Source organism: Salmo salar, chromosome ssa09 (assembly GCF_905237065.1).
Source record: "Salmo salar chromosome ssa09, Ssal_v3.1, whole genome shotgun sequence".
Taxonomy (NCBI): Eukaryota; Metazoa; Chordata; class Actinopteri; order Salmoniformes; family Salmonidae; genus Salmo; species Salmo salar.
In genome coordinates, this window is record NC_059450.1 from 93,760,976 (window position 1) to 93,783,087 (window position 22,112).

The window sequence follows — 22,112 nt, forward strand, 5'->3', positions numbered from 1 at the left end:
GGGAAATTCTTGAGGGAAACCTGTTTGTCTTCCATAGATTTGAGACTGGGATGGAGGTTCACCTTCCAGCAGGACAATGACCCTAAGCATACTGCTAAAGCAACACTCGAGTGGTTTAAGGGGAAACATTTAAATGTCTTGGAATGGCCTAGTCAAAGCCCAGACCTCAATCCAATTGAGATGATTGCTGTGCACAAGCGGAACCCATCCAACTTGAAGGAGCTGGAGCAGTTTTACCTTGAAGAATGGGCAAAAATCTCAGTGGCTAGATGTGCCAAGCTTTTAGACATACCCCAAGAGACTTGCAGCTGTAATTGCTGCAAAACGTGGCTCTACAAAGTATTGACTTTGGGGGGGTGAATAGTTATGCATGCTCAAGTTCAGTTTTTTTTGTCTTATTTCTTGTTTGTTTCACAAAAATAAATAAATTGCATCTTCCAAGTGGAAGGCATGTTGTGTAAATCAAATGATACAACCCCCCCAAAATCTATTTTAATTCCAGGTTGTAAGGCAACAAAATAGGAAAATGCCAAGGGGGTGAATACTTTCACAAGCCACTGTATGCTACACTTGTGAGAAACAAGTTTTAGTTTTTATTCATTCCATATACGAGTTTTGTTTGGAACGCTCCTGTCAATATTTAGTAAGGATGTGCACCTGATTACACATAGAAGTAGGTAGCGCAAAGAAGTAGGCCTAAGCTACCTGGCCTATGTATAAATGCGCCCATTTGGGGATGTCTGATAGTATTTCTGATTGTCTTAACTCACCAGCAATAATGAGCTGTGAAGTTTCTCAAAGTATGTTTTTCTTCACCTCAAAACAGCAGGTCAACAAATTCTGTTTTTACATCCATTGTGAATGACAAGTTTCTCAATGTATTTGAAAAATCTTTTAGTCTCCCTTTCGATAACCACCGAAAAATGTCATGCTCTGATCCAGTGGAAATGTCTTAAAATACAGTGCCTTGCGAAAGTATTCAGCCCCCTTGAACTTTTGCCACATTTCAGGCTTCAAACATAAAGATAATTTTTTGTGAAGAATCAACAACAAGTGGGACACAATCATGAAGTGGAACGAAATTTATTGGATATTTCAAACTTTAACAAATAAAAAACTGAAAAATTGGGCGTGCAAAATTATTCAGCCCCTTTACTTTCAGTGCAGCAAACTCTCTCCAGAAGTTCAGTGAGGATCTCTGAATGATCCAATGTTGACCTAAATGACTAATGATAAATAGAATCCACCTGTGTGTAATCAAGTCTCCGTATAAATGCACCTGCTCTGTGATAGTCTCAGAGGTCCGTTTAAAGCGCAGAGAGCATCATGAAGAACAAGGAACACACCAGGTAGGTCCGAGATACTGTTGTGGAGAAGTTTAAAGCCGGAGTTGGATACAAAAAGATTTCCCAAGCTTTAAAACTCCCAAGGAGCACTGTGCAAGCGATAATATTGAAATGGAAGGAGTATCAGACCACTGCAAATCTACAAAGACCCGGCCGTCCCTCTAAACTTTCAGCTCATACAAGGAGAAGACTGATCAGAGATGCAGCCAAGAGGCCCATGATCACTCTGGATGAACTGCAGAGATCTACAGCTGAGGTGGGAGACTCTGTCCATAGGACAACAATCAGTCGTATACTGCACAAATCTGGCCTTTATGGAAGAGTGGCAAGAAGAAAGCCATTTCTTAAAGATATCCATAAAAAGTGTTGTTTAAAGATTGCCACTAGCCACCTGGGAGACACACCAAACATGTGGAAGGTGCTCTGGTCAGATGAAACCAAAATCGAACTTTTTGGGAACAATGCAAAACGTTATGTTTGGCGTAAAAGCAACACAGCTCATCACCCTGAACACACCATCCCCACTGTCAAACATGGTGGTGGCAGCATCATGGTTTGGGCCTGCTTTTCTTCAGCAGGGGCAGGGAAGATGGTTAAAATTGATGGGAAGATGGATGGAGCCAAATACAGGACCATTCTGGAAGAAAACCCGATGGAGTCTGCAAAAGACCTGAGACGGAGATTTGTCTTCCAACAAGACAATGATCCAAAACATAAAGAAAAATCTACAATGGAATGGTTCACAAATAAACATATTAAGGTGTTAGAATGGCCAAGTCAAAGTCCAGACCTGAATCCAATCGAGAATCTGTGGAAAGAACTGAAAACTGCTGTTCACAAACGCTCTCCATCCAACCTCACTGAGCTCGAGCTGTTTTGCAAGGAGGAATGGGCAAAAATGTCAGTCTCTCGATGTGCAAAACTGATAGACATACCCCAAGCGACTTACAGCTGTAATCACAGCAGAAGGTGGCGCTACAAAGTATTAACTTAAGGGGGCTGAATAATTTTGCACGGCCAATTTCAGTTTTTTATTTGTTAAAAAAGTTTGAAATATCCAATAAATTTAGTTCCACTTCATAATTGTGTCCCACTTGTTGATTCTTCACAAAAAATTACAGTTTTATAATCTTTATGTTTGAAGCCTGAAATGAGGCAAAAGGTCGAAAAGTTCAAGGGGGCCGAATACTTTTGCAAGGCACTGTACCTTATTTCTTCTTATCGTTTATGCAAATAGCCTACATCTGTGTCTGAGGGCAACTCTGAGGGCCCAGAATAGTTAATACAATGTTGCAAGTTCGATAGCCTAGCTCAAGCAAGACCCAGTTGATACAATGTTTCAAGTTCATTGCAGACAGGAATAGAGAGAGAAATGCAGTTGAAGACCATGAACAAACCCCCATGCTTAGCAATGTGATTTATAGGATATATTTTCTACTTGCAAATTTTTATTTGTTGGCTTTATGTAGACTAATTTTACCTAGTTGTCAATAGAACACAAATACGTTATTATAATTGAAATTAAATTGTTCCACGAAAATGTGCATATGAAAATCATAACTGGTTTGGTAGAAATGGTAAGATAAATTGGCATTCCACATGAAAAATGTTGCCGACCCCTAGTGTAGCCTATTACCCGCACCTTCATGAGTGTATTGACAGCCAGCAGCAGCGGGAGGAGGGGGTTGGGAATACCTTTTTTCTTCTTCTGGTTATCTTGATCTCTGGCTCCCTCTTGAGTCATTTATGTGTTTATTATTTCATCAAACGTGCTGAAAGCGTGTGTCATTCGGTCAAGGGACAAGTCTGTGGGTTTTCGGTCTTCCCTTGTGGTTGATTGATGAATTAAGGTCAACCAGGAAATCACCTGGTTGTCTGTCTTAATTGAAAGGAAAAATCTAAAACCAGCAGACACTAGACCCTCCATGGAATGAGTTTGACATGCCTGGTTTAAAGCATCAGACAAGCTCAATGCATATATAATAAAACACATAGGATATATATATATATATATATATATATATATATATATATATATATATATATATATATATATATATATATATATATATATATAACACACACACACACACACACACACACACACACACACACACACACACACACAGTAACAGTTTTGACTTGAGGTTATCATTTATCGGGGTGCCAGGTAGGTTGTGCCTACCAGAGAAAATATTGTTTTCTCCTTTTAGTTTGGGAGGGAATGAGTCCCATCTGGTCCGTCAAGTCTACACCAATACAAAGGACTCATGTAAAAGTCAGGATGGAAATACACTTTTCATAAACCCTTAAAACATTGGAAATAACTTACAAAACAACTGTATTCTTTTGCGTGGTTGTATTAACAACATAAATGATCACACACACAACAATAATAATAATAATGAGCTTTAAACAGCTCTGGTTCCTCCAGAAATGTCCTGTACCTCAGGCCTAAAAAGAGTCCAGCCCGGTAAACAAGTTCAGGGACCTCAAGTGAACTTAGTCACGCAATGTTTGTCCGTTCATAAACCCAGTGTCAATCATACAATCAAAATAACAAATATTTTACCACAACTATAAAGCGTATCACATCTTAGTAAATCCTCAACTACAACTAACTACATAAATCATCACGGTATACATCACACCAAAACAAATGAAATACCGTATACAAAAAGGTTGTAGTCAGTCGGTCAGTCAGACAAGCCAATCCGCCGACAGATCTCCAGCGGAGAAAGGCCACGAAAAACAACGGAGAGGTGTAGTCCACGGACGCAAGAGTGGATCCGATCCTGGGTAAAACTTGTTATTAGGCTACACAAAGCACACTTTTAAAGCAACACATCAAACGGAAGAGAGAAGCTTCAGAACTGAGGGTTGAGCACATCCTCATTCACGTTTCCATCACAACCCCACTTTTGCGCAGCTGATGCTGGCTATTTAATTGGGAATTAAAGGGAAAGCGCACTATTGGAAGGAGAAGCACTATTTAATTGGGAATTAAAGGGGAAGCACTGAGACGGTTCAGGAAAATTCAGGGCCGTCACACACCCCCCCCCCTGAAAAAAGCCGACCATTGCCCTGGAAACCGGGGAAAGGTCTCTTCATCACTTTCCTCTACAAAAATATTCATTACTTTTTGGCGCTCACGCTCCTCAGCCGAGGGGGTCACAGGCCTTAAGGCGTGAGACTTCTGGATCTGGGAATCCGAGAAAAGTCTCCTCACTTTCCTCTTCAAAGATCTCCAGGACCTTGCGGCGCTCAATCTCCTCCAATTCCTCAGCCGAGGGGTAACAGGCCTTAAGGCGTGAGACATGGACAACGCGCATATCTTCACCTGTGTCCTCTTTCACCACTCGATAGTTCAAAGGGCCACTCTGCTCCACAATCCTATATGGTCCTTGCCATTTAGGAGCGAGCTTGGCCGAGAAGAATTGTTCAGCTTTTGAATGAGAGCGAAGCCACACCCGATCACGAAGCTGGAACTGCATGTCTCGTCTCTTCTTATCATAATTTCTCTTCTGCTTGAGTCGAGCCTGGATCATGTTCTTTGAGACAAGAGCTCTCAAGTCGTGGAGTTGGACTACCTGGTCATAGCAAGCAGCGTCTGGAGTAACCCGCTGGGGCTGTAGCACCATCTCCAAGGGTCCTCGGAGGGGACGACTCAGGTTCAGCTCTGCAGGTGTGACTCCAGTGGACTCTTGCACAGCAGAATTCAGGGCAAATCGAAACTCGTGAAGGTGCTTGTCCCAGTGTTTGTGCTGGGTCCCTACATAGGAAGCAACCATTGTCTTCAAGGTTCGATTAACTCTCTCAGTGAGGTTGGTCTGTGGGTGATAGGCCGTGGTCAACTTCTGTCTCAGGTTCCATCTTTGGCAGGTCTCCTCAAAGAGATCAGAGACGAATTGGGAACCTCGATCAGACAGGATGTAATCAGGCACTCCCCAGCGAGTCAGGATCTCTTTCGTAAGGATGTTAGAGACTGTCCTTGCTGTGGCCTGATGCAGGGCAAAGAGCTCCACCCACTTGGAATAGTAATCAACAAAAACAAGCATGTACACATTCTGATTGGAGCTTCTAGGAAATGGACCCATCAAATCCACTCCTAACATTTCCCAAGGTCGGGTAACCACAGTTTGCTGCAACTTGCCAGCAGGCTTTCTACCTTCTGGTTTGTACATTTGACAAACCTGACAGTTTCGGATGTGTGACTTCACATCCATGCTCAAATGTGGCCAGTACAGTAATGCTTGCAACCGCTTGTAGGTTTTGAACCTGCCCAAATGATGTGAGGTAGTTGTACAACTCGGTAGACTTTGTCTTCAATGATGGTCAGCTTGGTGGTAGGATTGACCATCTTTTCTCCATCTTCCAGAATAGTCTGGTACAAAGCCTGTACTTCTGGATCATCCTGTTGGGCTTTCCAAATGGCCTCAGAGATGGGAAAGTCAGTTTTGGGTGAGTCTCGCCTGCTTGACAGGACAGTAGCACATGTAAGATGAGGGCCACCATTACCACCAGCAGGACCTCTGGATAAGGCATCTGGAACAGTTGTATTTTCCTTTCCTGTATTCTACTGCAAAGGTGAACTCTTGCAACCGTAGAGCCCATCTGATGAGTCTGGTGCTTGGTTTGTTGGTCTTGAACACCGACACAAGGGAGGAATGGTCAGTGACCACAGTGAAGTGTCTTCCCTCCAGGTAGTATCTCCACTTTCCCAAAGCCCAGACAACTGCAAGGCACTCTTGCTCGGTTGTGGAGTAGTTCCGTTCTGCTCCATTCAATGTTCGAGTGGTGAACGCTAGCACTTCTTCAGTGCCAAGTCCAGTCTGTTGGACTAGGACAGCACCAAGTCCAACATCACTTGCATCAGTGTAAACAACAAAAGGGCAATCAAAGTTGGGATGACCCAAAATGGGAGGTGTGACGAGGTGTCGTTTCAGGGTTTCAAAAGAGGTCTGGCACTCTGCCGTCCATCAGAATATCGCACCTTTGCTTCAATGCGTTGAAGGGTTCTGCCACCTGGGAGAAGTTCGACACAAACCGATGGTACCATCCAGCCATCCCAAGGAACCGTTGAAGGGCCTTGAGTGTGGTTGGGACAGGGAAATCTTGTACCGCCTTGGTCTTTTCGGTATCCACATGAGTGCTGTCAAAAGACACAATATGGCCAAGGAACTTCAGGGAGGTTTGGCAGAAGTTGCTCTTCTTCATGTTCAATGTCAGACCAGCTTCCCTTAGCTTGTCCAACACTGCTTGAAGATCTTGAAAATATTGTTCTCTGGTCTGGGAGTAGATAATTATATCATCCAGGTAGACAAAACAGATCTTCCCTTTGAGCTCACCTAACGCAATCTCCATGAGTCTTTGGGAAGTGGCAGGTGCATTCTTTAATCCAAAAGGCATCACCTTAAAGGAAAACAAGCCCTCGGCACAGACAAAGGCAGTCTTGTCCTTGCTTTCCTGGTCCATCTCAACCTGCCAATAGCCACTATTGAGGTCAAGGGTAGTGAACGCAACTGCGCCAGACAATGACTCCAGGATCTCTTGGATGGTGGGAAGAGGATAGGCATCAGTCTGGGAAACCTTGTTGGTCTTCCTGTAGTCCACACAAAATCTAAGACCACCGGTCTTTTTTGGGATGAGGACAACAGGAGCAGCCCAGGGAGAGAATGAACGTTCAATTATATTTTGTGTCAACATATCATTAATGAGTCCTTTTTGGATGATTAGCGTCGCTGGGGACAAACGATATGGCTTCTGCTTGATCGGCATTTCCTGTGTAAGGAATATTTTGTGCTTCAGGAGCCCGGTACGTCCCAGCTTTGAAGTACATACATCAGCGTTATTCTGCAGCTGTTCCAACAGCCTCAACTCCTCTGGCTGTTCCAGCTGAGCTCTTCTCACAGCCTGTAAAAGGAGATCATCAGAAGGATTATCAAGGGTTAGTGGTACCGGAGCAATGGCAGAGAAGACTGCCACATTTGGACCCCAATCATGTAACTTTGTAGCTTCTGACTGGAAGAAATGCTTCTTGCTCGGATTGTATGGAAACCAGTAGCAATTGTGTGCGATATCAATCTGGACACCACTGAAGTACATGAAATCAATTCCCAACACGACAGGAAAAGCAAGGTTCTTGGTTTGTAGGATAACAGAAGGAATCATATAGGAGTGGTTACACAGGCAGAACTCTACCTCACTCCATCCAAGTGGTCGTTTAGCCTCACCATCAGCCAGATAGAGTGGACCTTCTGTCCACGGTTTCAAGTTGTAGTGTGGACCTTTAACCTCCTTCCACAGTTTCTCATTGAGCAGTGTGTAGGCTGACCCGGTGTCCAGGATGGCTCTTCCTGTCCATGGACCTATGGACAGGGGTAACACAAGTTGATGCGGTATTAACTGAAAGGAAGGGGATGTCGATGGAGGGGGGGGTGGGGTGTAGGCAGTGACTCTTGGGGTTTCAACTCTGGTCAAAGCACCCAGAGTAGGATGGTCATTCCTGCGAAGGGAGTTAGGTGTGTTGGCCTGTTGTGATTTGTGGTTTCTAGAAGGGTTTACTTGATATGGTCTTGGACATGTAGCTGAAGAATGTCCTGTTGGAGATGTAGCCAAAAGGAACATGGGAGGGGTTTTGGCTGGAGACTCTGGCTGTTGTTGATGGTCTGGCTTGGGTGTCTGTTTCTTTCTCTATTCATATTGCTGTTGGCATTCTCTGTCCTTCTCGAACTGCTGTCCCAGGCAAACCAGTCCATCAACAGTGGTGACTCTTTCTCTGAGTTGACTGGCTAGTAGTGGGTTGATGTTCTTCAAGATCAATTTAATGACCTCTTCCTCCTCAATACCAGGTTTCCACCTTCTGCACAGGGAGTGGTAACCGTATGCAAAGTCACGGATACTCTCTTTCTCTCTTTGCACTCGATTCCTGACTCTGTCTGCCAGCTCATCTGTGTAGTCCTCAGACAGAAATGCAGAGGAAAACTTGGCCTCAAAGTCAGCCCAGGAGGTAGGGGTGAGACGTGCCACATCCCACCAGTCTCGAGCTGTCCCATGCAACACATTCCTCAATGTGGCAAGGAGTTCTTCGTCATCCAGGGGATTGAGGGCAAGAAAGTCACATCTTTCCAGATACATTAACGGATCAGGACTGTCATCCTTTTTCCCCAAAGGTGGGAAATTGCAATTTAATGGGCATCGCCCCCACATGACGTCTACTCAAATCACCATGAACAAAAGAGCTAGGAGGGATTGAGGAGGTAGAGGGAGTTATCGGACCATGAAAATGAACACCAGGATGCATGATGGATTGCATACTGTAAGGGGTGGCTGCAGCATGGCCTTGTCTTAGCTGTTCTGAGGTGCCAGCTTGGCCCTCAGTGGTCTGAACAGAAGTGGACACCAGAGAAGCTCTGTGCAAGGAGTTGTGCCTAATGGAGGCCATGTCAACAGACACGTCAGCCAACATTTTAACACAATTAGAGAGCTCTTTCTGCAAGTGGTCTAGTGTTAACCAGAGGAGAAAAAAAACTGAATTAACGTCCTTGAGGACCTCAGTGTGATGATGTTGCAAGCGCCACTGGAGAGTGGCAGTGAGTTGGGTTTGTTGGTAGTCAAACTGCCTGTCCATGGCACCAGTAACATCCCGTCTTCCACCCTCACTGAGCTCTGTCAGCGTGTGGGTTAGAGTGCTAAGTGAGTTGCTGAATTCCATGGCACTCTGTTGTTGCTCTTCACTCAGACATTTGAATTTATGGTGGATTAGAGTTCGGAGATGTTGACTCCGACAAATATCAAGGATGTCACCTTGAAGTTGTAAGACTACAACCTCTTGAGATAAACCAGACAATGGAGGAAGGTTGGGCGTCAGAGGGAGGGCTAGCTCAGTACTTCCACACAGATCCATGTCAATAAGGGAGTAACTGGTTAGACCTCCTGTGGCCTGTGGTCCAGACCGAGCATTCAGATTCCCAGGGCTCTGGCCCAAATCAACTCCATTAACATTATGATTTGAGATGTCGGCTCGATGGTCAGACTGGCCCTGTGTATTCCCATTGACAGGTATGATATGGATGAGCACATTTTCTTGGGGTGAATCCATTGTTTTAATTCCACACAAAAGATTTGCTTTGGTTATTTCTCAATGTTGAGGTCCCTTCTGGGGTGCCATTTTTTATGTAACGGTTTTGACTTGAGGTTATCATTTATCGGGGTGCCAGGTAGGTTGTGCCTACCAGAGAAAATATTTGTTTCTCCTTTTAGTTTGGGAGGGAATGAGTCCCATCTGGTCCGTCAAGTCTACACCAATACAAAGGACTCATGTAAAAGTCAGGATGGAAATACACTTTTCATAAACCCTTAAAACATTGGAAATAACTTACAAAACAACTGTATTCTTTTGCGTGGTTGTATTAAGAACATAAATGATCACACACACAACAATAATAATAATGAGCTTTAAACAGCTCTGGTTCCTCCAGAAATGTCCTGTACCTCAGGCCTAAAAAGAGTCCAGCCCGGTAAACAAGTTCAGGGACCTCAAGTGAACTTAGTCACGCAATGTTTGTCCGTTCATAAACCCAGTGTCAATCATACAATCAAAATAACAAATATTTTACCACAACTATAAAGCGTATCACATCTTAGTAAATTCTCAACTACAACTAACTACATAAATCATCACGGTATACATCACACCAAAACAAATGAAATACCGTATACAAAAAGGTTGTAGTCGGTCAGTCAGACAAGCCAATCTGCCGACAGATCTCCAGCGGAGAAAGGCCACGAAAAACAACGGAGAGGTGTAGTCCACGGACGCAAGAGTGGATCCGATCCTGGGTAAAACTTGCTATTAGGCTACACAAAGCACACTTTTAAAGCAACACAACAAACGGAAGCGAGACGCTTCAGAACTGAGGGCTGAGCACATCCTCATTCACGTTTCCATCACAACCCCACTTTTGCGCAGCTAATGCTGGCTATTTAATTGGGAATTAAAGGGGAAGCGCCTTATTGGAAGGAGAAGCACTATTTAATTGGGAATTAAAGGGGAAGCGCTCTATTGGAAGGAGAAGCACTGAGACGGTTCAGGAAAATTCAGGGCCGTCACAACACACAGTGGGGGAAAAAAGTATTTGATCCCCTGCTGATTTTGTACGTTTGCCCACTTATAAAGAAATGATCAGTCTATAATTGTAATGGTAGGTTTATATGAACAGTGAGAGACAGAATAACAACAAAAAAATCCAGAAAAACACATGTTAAAAATGTTATAAAATGATTTCCATTTTAATGAGGGAAATAAGTATTTGACCCCTCTGCAAAACATAACTTAGTACTTGGTGGCAAAACCCTTGTTGGCAATCACAGAGGTCAGACGTTTCTTGTAGTTGGCCACCAGGTTTGCACACATCTCAGGAGGGATTTTGTCCCACTCCTCTTTGCAGATCTTCTCCAAGTCATTAAGGTTTCGAGGCTGACTTTTGGCAACTCGAACCTTCAGCTCCCTCCACAGATTTTCTATGGGATTAAGGTCTGGAGACTGGCTAGGCCACTCCAGGACCTTAACGTGCTTCTTTTTGAGCCACTCCTTTGTTGCCTTGGCCGTGTGTTTTGGGTCATTGTCATGCTGGAATACCCATCCATGACCCATTTTCAATGCCCTGGCTGAGGGAAGGAGGTTCTCACCCAGGATTTGACAGTACATGGTCCCGTCAAATGATGCGGTAAAGTTGTCCTATCCCCTTAGCAGAAAAACACCCCCAAAGCATAATGTTTCCACCTCCATGTTTGACGGTGGAGATGGTGTTCTTGGTCATAGGCAACATTCCTCCTCCTCCAAACACGGTGAGTTGAGTTGATGCCAAAGAGCTCCATTTTGGTCTCATCTGACCACAACACTTTCACCAGTTGTCCTCTGAATCATTCAGATGTTCATTGGCAAACTTCAGACGGGCATGTATATGTATTCTTGAGCATGGGGACCTTGCGGGTGCTGCAGGATTTCAGTCCTTCAAGGCGTAGTGTGTTACAAGTTGTTTTCTTGGTGACTATGGTCCCAGCTGCCTTGAGATCATTGACAAGATCCTCCCGTCTAGTTCTGGGCTGATTCCTCACCGTTCTCATGATCATTGAAACCCCACAAGGTGAGATCTTGCATGGAGCCCCAGGCTGAGGGATATTGACAGTTCTTTTGTTTCTTCCATTTGCGAATAATCGCACCAAATGTTGTCACCTTCTCACCAAGCTGCTTGGCGATGGTCTTGTAGCCCATTCCAGCCTTGTGTAGGTCTACAATCTTGTCCCTGACATCCTTGGAGAGCTCTTTGGTCTTGGCCATGGTGGAGAGTTTGGAATCTGATTGATTGCTTCTGTGGACATGTGTTTTTTTTACAGGTAACAAGCTGCGGTTAGGAGCGCTCCCTTTAAGAGTGTGCTCCTAATCTCAACTCGTTACCTGTATGAAAGACACCTGGGAGCCAGAAATCTTTCTGATTGAGAGGGGGTCAAATACTTATTTCCCTCATTAAAATGCAAATCAATTTATATCATTTTTTACATGTGTTTTTCTGGATATTTTTGTTGTTATTCTGTCCCTCACTGTTCAAATAAACCTACTACTAAAATTATAGACTGATTCTTTCTTTATCAGTGGGCAAACGTACAAAATCAGCAGGGGATCAAATACTTTTTTCCCCCACTGTATATATATATCCATGTATCCATACATGGATATATATATAAATGGAAAAATCTATTGGTCGAAAGAACAGACTAGTCGAGGACAACCCTAGACAGATAAATACACATTATTCATTTTGTAAAGAAAGTAGAATACTAGTGGTTACATTCTTGGCCAATTAGGAGGCACATACATCACTATTGGATGTCATTGATTAGTTTAGATTTTTGTTGAAGATTGAAAACTGGTTCTATGTGCTTTGACCTATTTTCTAAAGACGAACAGCTGATAGCACCACAAGAAAGTATATACATAAATAAACACAGTTCAGGGAAAATGGCTATATAGCAGAGAATATGCATAACCCGTTTAAGTGTGTGTGTGTGTGTGTGTGTGTGTGTGTGTGTGTGTGTGTTGATCCTCAGGTGTGTGACCCATCCAAAGATGGCACGATCTATAACTACAAAGCTAAGACACTGAATGGGAGTCGTTCAGTCTCCCTCAGTGAGTACATGGGGAAGACAGTCCTCTTCATCAACGTAGCCACTTACTGAGGACTCACCTTCCAGTACCTGGGTAAGACTGTCTGGTTTAAGACTAACATTATAACAGTATACTAACAGTGGAGTTAACAAACTGCAGTAGGCTAACGGTGTAGTTAGCAAACTGCAGTAGACTAACTCCAGGCTTCACAGTAGACTGGCCCCACGCTTAGTCTTGGGCGATATACCATATACTGGGGTATTTCAAAATACCAGGCTGTATGATTTTCAATACCGGCGTGCATGCTACGCCACTGCTTATAACTAAGAAATCTAATAAATATAATCATAGATATAATGAAATCCTATTATATCCAGCTCAGGGCTCCAGCTATGCATCTGCTAGCTAAGTGTCTAGAGGTCAAGCTTCTTGATTATTATAGCAGACATTCAATCCCCTCCTGGATCAAGATGCCTGTTGCCTAAATAGTTTTTTTTAATAGCACCGCTTGTGTGCAAATTCCATACTACCGTATACCCTGGTATGGTACAGAAAACGGTATGATGATATGAACATCTGGATACAGCCCAACCTTACCCACACTTAGTTTATCCCCCAAACCCTGTAAATCCCTCTTACAATGAGCAAGTCCATACATAGACTAACAGGCTTGACTGACTGAGGCCTAGATTCAATCAGATCAAGCGTTAACCGGCGATAACCGTCACCTGCATAGCTGACGTTTTGGCTGTGTTGGAGGTGGGAACTGCGTTGGAGCTGTCAGATCGGTGAGCTGCTGCTCTTGGGATCATTGTCAGGAAGCCACACCCAGAAGGAGGAAGTGTAGGCTATATAGAAATAATGACGTTCAAATTGAAAAATCATTAAATGAAATAATGAGGATTTCTATCAGCCTAATGGAGGTGCAGATTACATCTCACATTCCAGTGTTGGAGATTGTAAACAAAGGCTGTTAATGCAACTCCATGCAGCCATTGGCAATGTCCACTTTAGGTATAATGCCGGGAGCCGCTTGTGGATTTGACAGCTCTAACGCAGTTTCAACTCCCGACACATTTCAAAACAACCGCAATGCAGATGTCGGTTAAAGCTGATCCTAGGAATGGAGCCCCTAGAGTGCTCTGCAACAAAGACAAAAGCTAGTCCATATGTGACCCAGAACAGGGAAAACTGTAGTATACGCCTTACTTAATGTACGTTGTTTAGAAATCTGATTTTGACCTCAAGTTACCCAAGGTTTTATCGGATTGATCTTGTTGTTGTGTTATCTTTCTATTATAAAACCTTTAATCCAGCTGTGTGTGTGTGTGTGTGTGTGTGTGTGTGTGTGTGTGTGTGTGTGTGTGTGTGTGTGTGTGTGTGTGTGTGTGTGTGTGTGTGTGTGTGTGTGTGTGTGTGTGTGTGTTATCTAATCAGAGTTGAATGCACTACACGAGGAGATGAAGGATTATGGGTTTACCATTCTCGGGTTCCCCTCCAATCAGTTTGGAAAACAGGAGCCAGGAGACAATCATGAGATTCTGGCCACTCTAAAGTAAGTATTGTTTGTCTCAAAGACCCGTTAACAATTGAACAGTCATTAAAATACATATAAAGTGGTCTAATGTATATGATATACTGTACATTACCAATGTTTTTATTATGAAGGTGAAATAAACCTGAAACTAATGCAAGTGTCATGCATGCCAATAAAGGCAAATCCTCTGTCAATCAACAGAGCTTCATTTAGTTTGGGAAAAACATCCCAGGATTGGGAGATCAGTTTCTGAGAAGCGATATACAGATCCCTAAGGTATAGCTCACTCTGAGGAAAAAACAACATTCCTATGGTATCTGGTCCCTTTAGCCCACCTTAGACTCTACCCCTGGCCAGCTTAAACCCCACGTACACCAGACTAGAAACCCTGGTTTCACCAGTGTCTGCCTTCAGTATATTTGGGTTTATAACCTGGGTTGTTAACCTCAAGTAAAAGCAGAGTTTGTATGTATAAAAGGCTTAACAGTGTTGTGGTTCGTGTTCGTGTCACATAGTATGTCTATCTAGGGCAATAGCTTAGTGAGTTTGGCACCCATTAAAAAGGTCTTATAAGTTCTCAAAAGCATGTCTAGCCAGTGGTTGTGTCCCAAATGGCATCCTATTCCCTAAATAGAGTGCTACTTTTGACCAGAGCCTTATGGGGCCTCGTCAGAGCCTTATGGGCCCTGGTCAGAGCCTTATGGGGCCTGGTCAGAGCCTTATGGGGCCTGGTCAGAGCCTTATGTGCCCTGGTCAGAGCCTTATGGGGCCTGGTCAGGGCCTTATGGGGCCTGGTCAGAGCCTTATGGGCCCTGGTCAGAAGTAGGGGACTATATAGGGAATAGAGTACCATTTGGGAGGCAGCCAAGTGATGTGTATCTCTCTCTCCTTGTGTTCCAGGCATGTCCGACCAGGAAATGGATTCGTTCCAAACTTCCTGCTATTCCAGAGGGGGGATGTGAATGGAAACACAGAACAAGCAGTCTACACTTTCCTTAAAGTAAGCAAGTGATTAGAGCTGAAAAAAATCGGGAAACGCACTCAATATTCCCAGGTTTTACAGAAATCCTGGTTAGAAGATTTCTGGAATCATCAACCCGAAAACCTCCAACCAGGACTTCTGGAAAACTTGACTAATTGTTGTCATCCTAGTGTACAGCGGGGTCAATAACACTTTGTGGGCGACTTACTTCCCACTATAATCCTGACTGAATTATTGGACAGATACTGTGGATGTGACAGCTGGCAAAATCACTCTATAACACATTTGCAACTGTGTTACACAGTGAGAATTATACCGTGACATTCACTGTGTATATTGGGTACAGACATTGTTTTTAATAGGTCTAATAGTAAAGACATTCCATTTAATGGTACAAATGTATTACATTTTTATTGTGACATGAACATAACCAGTCATGATGTTTTCATCTGATTGTCAAACAAATCACTTCAAAAAGTAGGCTACCTACGGCTGCTCACATTCGTCCACTCCAAATAATCCCAGCATCCAAACAGTGCACTGTGCACGCGTCATTTAATGAATGGAAAGAGGAAACAGGGTCATTTGTATTTGGGTTAATTATGGATCCCCATTAGTTCCTGCCAAGGCAGCAGCTACTCTTCCTGGGGTTTATTATGGATCCCCATTAGTTCCTGCCAAGGCAGCAGCTACTCTTCCTGGGGTTTATTATGGATCCCCATTAGTTCCTGCCAAGGCAGCAGCTACTCTTCCTGGGGTTTATTGTGGATCTCCATTAGTTCCTGCCAAGGCAGCAGCTACTCTTCCTGGGGTTAATTATGGATCCCCATTAGTTCCTGCCAAGGCAGCAGCTACTCTTCCTGGGGTTTATTATGGATCCCCATTAGTTCCTGCCAAGGCAGCAGCTACTCTTCCTGGGGTTAATTATGGATCCCCATTAGTTCCTGCCAAGGCAGCAGCTACTCTTCCTGGGGTTTATTATGGATCCCCATTAGTTCCTGCCAAGGCAGCAGCTACTCTTCCTGGGGTTTATTATGGATCCCCATTAGTTCCTGCCAAGGCAGCAGCTACTCTTCCTGGGGTTTGTTATGGATCCCCATTAGTTCCTGTCAAGGCAGCAGCTACTCTTCCTGGGGTTTATTATGGATCCCCATTAGTTCCTACCAAGGCAGCAGCTACTCTTCCTGTGGTTTATTATGGATCCCCATTAGTTCCTGCCAAGGCAGCAGCTACTCTTCCTGGGGTTTATTATGGATCCCCATTAGTTCCTGCCAAGGCAGCAGCTACTCTTCCTGGGGTTTATTATGGATCCCCATTAGTTCCTGCCAAGGCAGCAGCTACTCTTCCTGGGGTTTATTATGGATCCCCATTAGTTCCTGTCAAGGCAGCAGCTACTCTTCCTGGGGTTTATTATGGATCCCCATTAGTTCCTGCCAAGGCAGCAGCTACTCTTCCTGGGGTTTATTATGGATCCCCATTAGTTCCTGCCAAGGCAGCAGCTACTCTTCCTGGGGTTTATTATGGATCCCCATTAGTTCCTGCCAAGGCAGCAGCTACTCTTCCTGGGGTTTATTATGGATCCCCATTAGTTTTTGTCAAGGCAGCAGCTACTCTTCCTGGGGTTTATTATGGATCCCCATTAGTTCCTGTCAAGGCAGCAGCTACTCTTCCTGGGGTTTATTATGGATCCCCATTAGTTCCTGCCAAGGCAGCAGCTACTCTTCCTGGGGTTTATTATGGATCCCCATTAGTTCCTGCCAAGGCAGCAGCTACTCTTCCTGGGGTTTATTATGGATCCCCATTAGTTCCTGTCAAGGCAGCAGCTACTCTTCCTGGGGTTTATTATGGATCCCCATTAGTTCCTGTCAAGGCAGCAGCTACTCTTCCTGGGGTTTATTATGGATCCCCGTTAGTTCCTGCCATACAATTTAAAATATTACATGACATTACATTTAATAACATTTTACCCAACACATTTAGTGTGTTCCCTCAGGCCACTACTCTACTACAACATATCTACAATACAGCATCCACGTGTACGTGTGTGTAGAGTACGTGTCTGTGCCTGTGTGTGTGTCTCTTCACAGTCCCCGCTGTTTCATAAAGGGTATTTTGTCAGTCTTTAAATCTGATTCTACTGCTTGCATCACTTACCTGATGTGGAATAGAGTTCCATGTAGTCATGGCTCTATGTAGCACTGTGCACCTCCCATAGTCTGTTCTTGACTTTGGGACTGTGAATAGATCTTTGGTGGCATGTCTTGTGGGGTATGTATGGGTGTCTGAGCTGTGTGCTGGTTGTTTAAACACAGCTCGGTGCATTCAGCTTGTCAACACTTCTTACAAAAACAAGTAGTGATGAAGTCAATCTCTCCTCCACTTTAAATCATGAGAGATTAACATGCATAGTATTAATGTTAGCTCTCCGTGTACATTTAAGGGCCAGCTGTGCTGCCCTGTTCTGGGCCAGGTGTCATTTTTCGAGATCTCTCTTTCTGGTACCTGACCACAGGACTGAACAGTAGTCCAGGTGGGACAAAATTAGAGTCTGTAGGACCTGGCTTGTTCATAGTGTTGTTAAGAAGGTAGAGAAGTGGTTTATTATGGACAGACTTCTGTAATGACATTCAGCAGGTGTCATTAGGCCTACAACACTGGCTGTATTCATGATTGCCAAGGGAAACCATGCTTCACCAAAAATGTGAACAAGAAAAAAGCGTCAGAGCGAGCGAAACAGCACCTCTTTGTCCCAGTATTTTTAGCCCATGTATCTCATGCGCTCTGGACAAAAAGAGTTTGACTTGGGATCCTTCCTGTAGCTCTCGTAACATCTTCTGATAGGACAACACAACCTGCCCAATAACCCTGTATTCTAGAACTGTTTTAACCCTATAACCCTGTCTTCTAGAACTGTTCTAACCCTGTAATAACCCTGTCTTCTAGAACTGTTCTAATCCTATAACCCTGTCTTCTAGAACTGTTCTAACCCTATAACCCTGTCTTCTAGAACTGTTCTAACCCTGTCTTCTAGAACTGTTCTAACCCTGTAACCCTGTCTTCTAGAACTGCTCTAACCCTGTCTTCTAGAACTGTTCTAACCCTGTCTTCTAGAACTGTTCTAACCCTATAACCCTGTCTTCTAGAACTGTTTTAATCCTATAACCCTGTCTTCTAGAACTGTTCTAACCCTGTAACCCTGTCTTCTAGAACTGCTCTAACCCTGTCTTCTAGAACTGTTCTAACCCTGTCTTCTAGAACTGTTCTAACCCTGTCTTCTAGAACTGGTCTAACCCTGTCTTCTAGAACTGGTCTAACCCTATAACCCTGTCTTCTAGAACTGGTCTAATCCTATAACCCTGTCTTCTAGAACTGTTCTAACCCTGTCTTCTAGAACTGTTCTAACCCTGTCTTCTAGAACTGTTCTAACCCTGTCTTCTAGAACTGGTCTAACCCTGTCTTCTAGAACTGGTCTAACCCTATAACCCTGTCTTCTAGAACTGTTCTAACCCTGTAACCCTGTCTTCTAGAACTGCTCTAACCCTATAACCCTGTCTTCTAGAACTGGTCTAATCTAGAACGGTTCTAATCCTATAACCCTGTCTTCTAGAACTGGTCTAAGCCTATAACCCTGTCTTCTAGAACTGGTCTAAGCCTATAACCCTGTCTTCTAGAACTGGTCTAATCCTATAACCCTGTCTTCTAGAACTGTTCTAACCCTGTCTTCTAGAACTGTTCTAATCTAGAACTGTTCTAATCCTATAACCCTGTCTTCTAGAACTGGTCTAATCCTATAACCCTGTCTTCTAGAACTGTTATAACCCTGTCTTCTAGAACTGTTCTAACCCTATAACCCGTCTTCTAGAACTGTTCTAACCCTATAACCCTGTCTTCTAGAACTGTTCTAACCCTATAACCCTGTCTTCTAGAACGGTTCTAACCCTATAACCCTGTCTTCCAGAACAGTTATAATCCTATAACCCTGTCTTCTAGAACTGTTCTAACCCTGTAACCCTGTCTTCTAGAACTGTTCTAACCCTGTAACCCTGTCTTCTAGAACTGTTCTAATCTAGAACTGTTCTAACCCTATAACCCTGTCTTCTAGAACTGGTCTAATCCTATAACCCTGTCTTCTAGAACTGTTCTAACCCTATAACCCCGTCTTCTAGAACTATTCTAACCCTATAACCCTGTCTTCTAGAACTGTTCTAACCCTATAACCCCGTCTTCTAGAACTGTTCTAACCCTATAACCCCGTCTTCTAGAACTGTTCTAACCCTATTACCCTGTCTTCTAGAACTGGTCTAACCCTGTCTTCTAGAACTGGTCTAACCCTATAACCCTGTCTTCTAGAACTGTTCTAACCCTATAAGCCTGTCTTCTAGAACGGTTCTAACCCTATAACCCTGTCTTCTAGAACTGTTCTAATCCTGTAACCCTGTCTTCTAGAACTGTTCAAACCCTGTAACCCTGTCTTCTAGAACTGGTCTAATCCTATAACCCTGTCTTCTAGAACTGTTATAACCCTGTCTTCTAGAACTGTTATAACCCTATAACCCGTCTTCTAGAACTGTTCTAACCCTATAACCCTGTATTCTAGAATTGTTCTAATCCTATAACCCTGTCTTCTAGAACTGTTCTAATCCTATAACCCTGTCTTCTAGAACTGGTCTAACCCCGTCTTCTAGAAGTGGTCTAACCCCGTCTTCTAGAACTGGTCTCACCCTGTCTTCTAGAACTGGTCTAACCCCGTCTTCTAGAATTGGTCTAACCCTGTCTTCTAGAACTGGTCTAACCCCGTCTTCTAGAACTGGTCTAACCCTGTCTTCTAGAACTGGTCTCACCCCGTCTTCTAGAACTGGTCTAACCCCGTCTTCTAGAACTGGTCTAACCCCGTCTTCTAGAACTGGTCTAACCCTGTCTTCTAGAACTGTTCTAACCCTATAACCCTGTCTTCTAGAACTGTTCTAACCCTATAACCCTGTCTTCTAGAACGGTTCTAACCCTATAACCCTGTCTTCCAGAACAGTTCTAATCCTATAACCCTGTCTTCTAGAACTGTTCTAATCCTGTAACCCTGTCTTCTAGAACTGTTCTAACCCTGTAACCCTGTCTTCTAGAACTGTTCTAATCCTGTAACCCTGTCTTCTAGAACTGTTCTAACCCTATAACCCCGTCTTCTAGAACTATTCTAACCCTATAACCCCGTCTTCTAGAACTGTTCTAACCCTATAACCCTGTCTTCTAGAACTGGTCTAACCCTCTAACCCTCTCTTCTAGAACTGTTCTAACCCTATAACCCTGTCTTCTAGAACTGTTCTAACCCTATAACCCTGTCTTCTAGAACGGTTCTAACCCTATAACCCTGTCTTCTAGAACGGTTCTAACCCTATAACCCTGTCTTCTAGAACAGTTCTAATCCTATAACCCTGTCTTCTAGAACTGTTCTAACCCTGTAACCCTGTCTTCTTGAACTGTTCTAATCTAGAACTGTTCTAATCCTATAACCCTGTCTTCTAGAACTGTTCTAACCCTATAACCCCATCTTCTAGAACTGTTCTAACCCTATAACCCGTCTTCTAGAACTGGTCTAATCCTATAACCCCGTCTTCTAGAACTGGTCTAATCCTATAACCCCGTCTTCTAGAACTGGTCTAATCCTATAACCCCGTCTTCTAGAACTGGTCTAATCCTATAACCCCGTCTTCTAGAACTGGTCTAATCCTATAACCCCGTCTTCTAGAACTGGTCTAACCCCGTCTTCTAGAACTGGTCTAACCCCGTCTTCTAGAACTGGTCTAACCCTGTCTTCTAGAACTGTTCTAACCCTATAACCATGTCTTCTAGAACTGTTCTAACCCTATAACCCCATCTTCTAGAACTGTTCTAACCCTATAACCCTGTCTTCTAGAACTGGTCTAATCCTATAACCTCGTCTTCTAGAACTGGTCTAACCCTGTCTTCTAGAACTGTTCTAACCCTATAACCCTATCTTCTAGAACTCCTGCCCGCCGGTAGGGGACAGCTTTGGGAACCCCACCAACAGGCTGTTCTGGGAGCCCCTGAAGATCAACGACATCAAGTGGAACTTTGAAAAGTTCCTGGTCGGACCGGATGGGAAGCCCGTGATGAGGTGGTTCCCCCGGGTCCCAGTGTCTGAGGTTCGGGAGGACATCCTCAAATACTTCCGTCAACTCTTCTCCCAGTCCACCCAGCAGAACATTGACTAAGGTTTTACTGCCGTTGTGTCCCAAATGGCACCCTAATCCCAATATAGTGCACTACTGGAAATTATCCAATTGACCAGGGCACATAGGGCTCTGGTCAAAAGTAGTGCACTATATTGGGAACATGGTGCCATTTGGGATGCAGCCTGTGTTATCAGGGCTGGGGTCGATTCCATTTCAGTGGAGTAAATTCCTGAATTGAATTGGAATTCATCCAAACCTTGATAGAAAGTTCAAATTCAGCCTACAGATTTAGATTCACCTTTTAGATACATGAAAACACAGTGGACTGGTTTCCAGTGTCCAGATTAAGCCTCTTTCTGGACTAAAAAGCACTTTCAATGGAAATTTTCCAATGAGTATGCTGTCATTTTATTCCAAGAGTAGGCTTAATCTGGATCAGGGAAACCAATGTCATACAACACTTTTTTTCCATCCTTGTCAAAAACCTCTGACAAACCATGTATGTGTAGAATAGAACATCATTCAACTGATTTGTAGAAATGTCAATCAATTCAAATGAACGGCTGGCTGTGGGTAAGGGTCGCTGGTCGTAGAGGAGGTGGCATGTTGTATGAAGGTGAGGCTTGAAAACAGTGAGTCTGTGGTGCCAAACCTGAGTCTAGGGTCCAGGCCAGTCCTTCAGTGCATTCAGGCTGGGCCTGGTAACCCTGGGAGCCATGTTACCTCCTGGTCCTGCCACCCAGACCAGACGCCTGGTTATCCACTGCTGCTGCCTGACTAATTCATGTCAATAAATCACGTCAGTGTAACATGGTGCCAAGTTCTTCCTGTAAACGATAAACTGTGGTGTGTGTGGCCACTCAAATGCTTTCACAAAATGTCTAGGTCAACA

At 43.8% G+C, this 22,112-nt stretch overlaps 1 protein-coding gene across 1 annotated transcript in view; it reads left to right on the forward strand.

The window, feature by feature from the left end:
* gpx3 (glutathione peroxidase 3) overlaps nt 1–22,029 on the forward strand; it is a 28,462-nt gene extending 6,433 nt beyond the window's left edge. The window contains exons 2-5 of the mRNA XM_014213339.2: nt 12,456–12,606; nt 13,951–14,068; nt 14,951–15,050; nt 21,029–22,029. Coding sequence (XP_014068814.1) covers nt 12,456–12,606; nt 13,951–14,068; nt 14,951–15,050; nt 21,029–21,259 — 600 coding nt within the window. The 3' untranslated portion in view covers nt 21,260–22,029. The remainder of the gene's footprint in view (nt 1–12,455; nt 12,607–13,950; nt 14,069–14,950; nt 15,051–21,028) is intronic.
* The last annotated feature ends 83 nt before the right edge of the window (nt 22,030–22,112 follow it).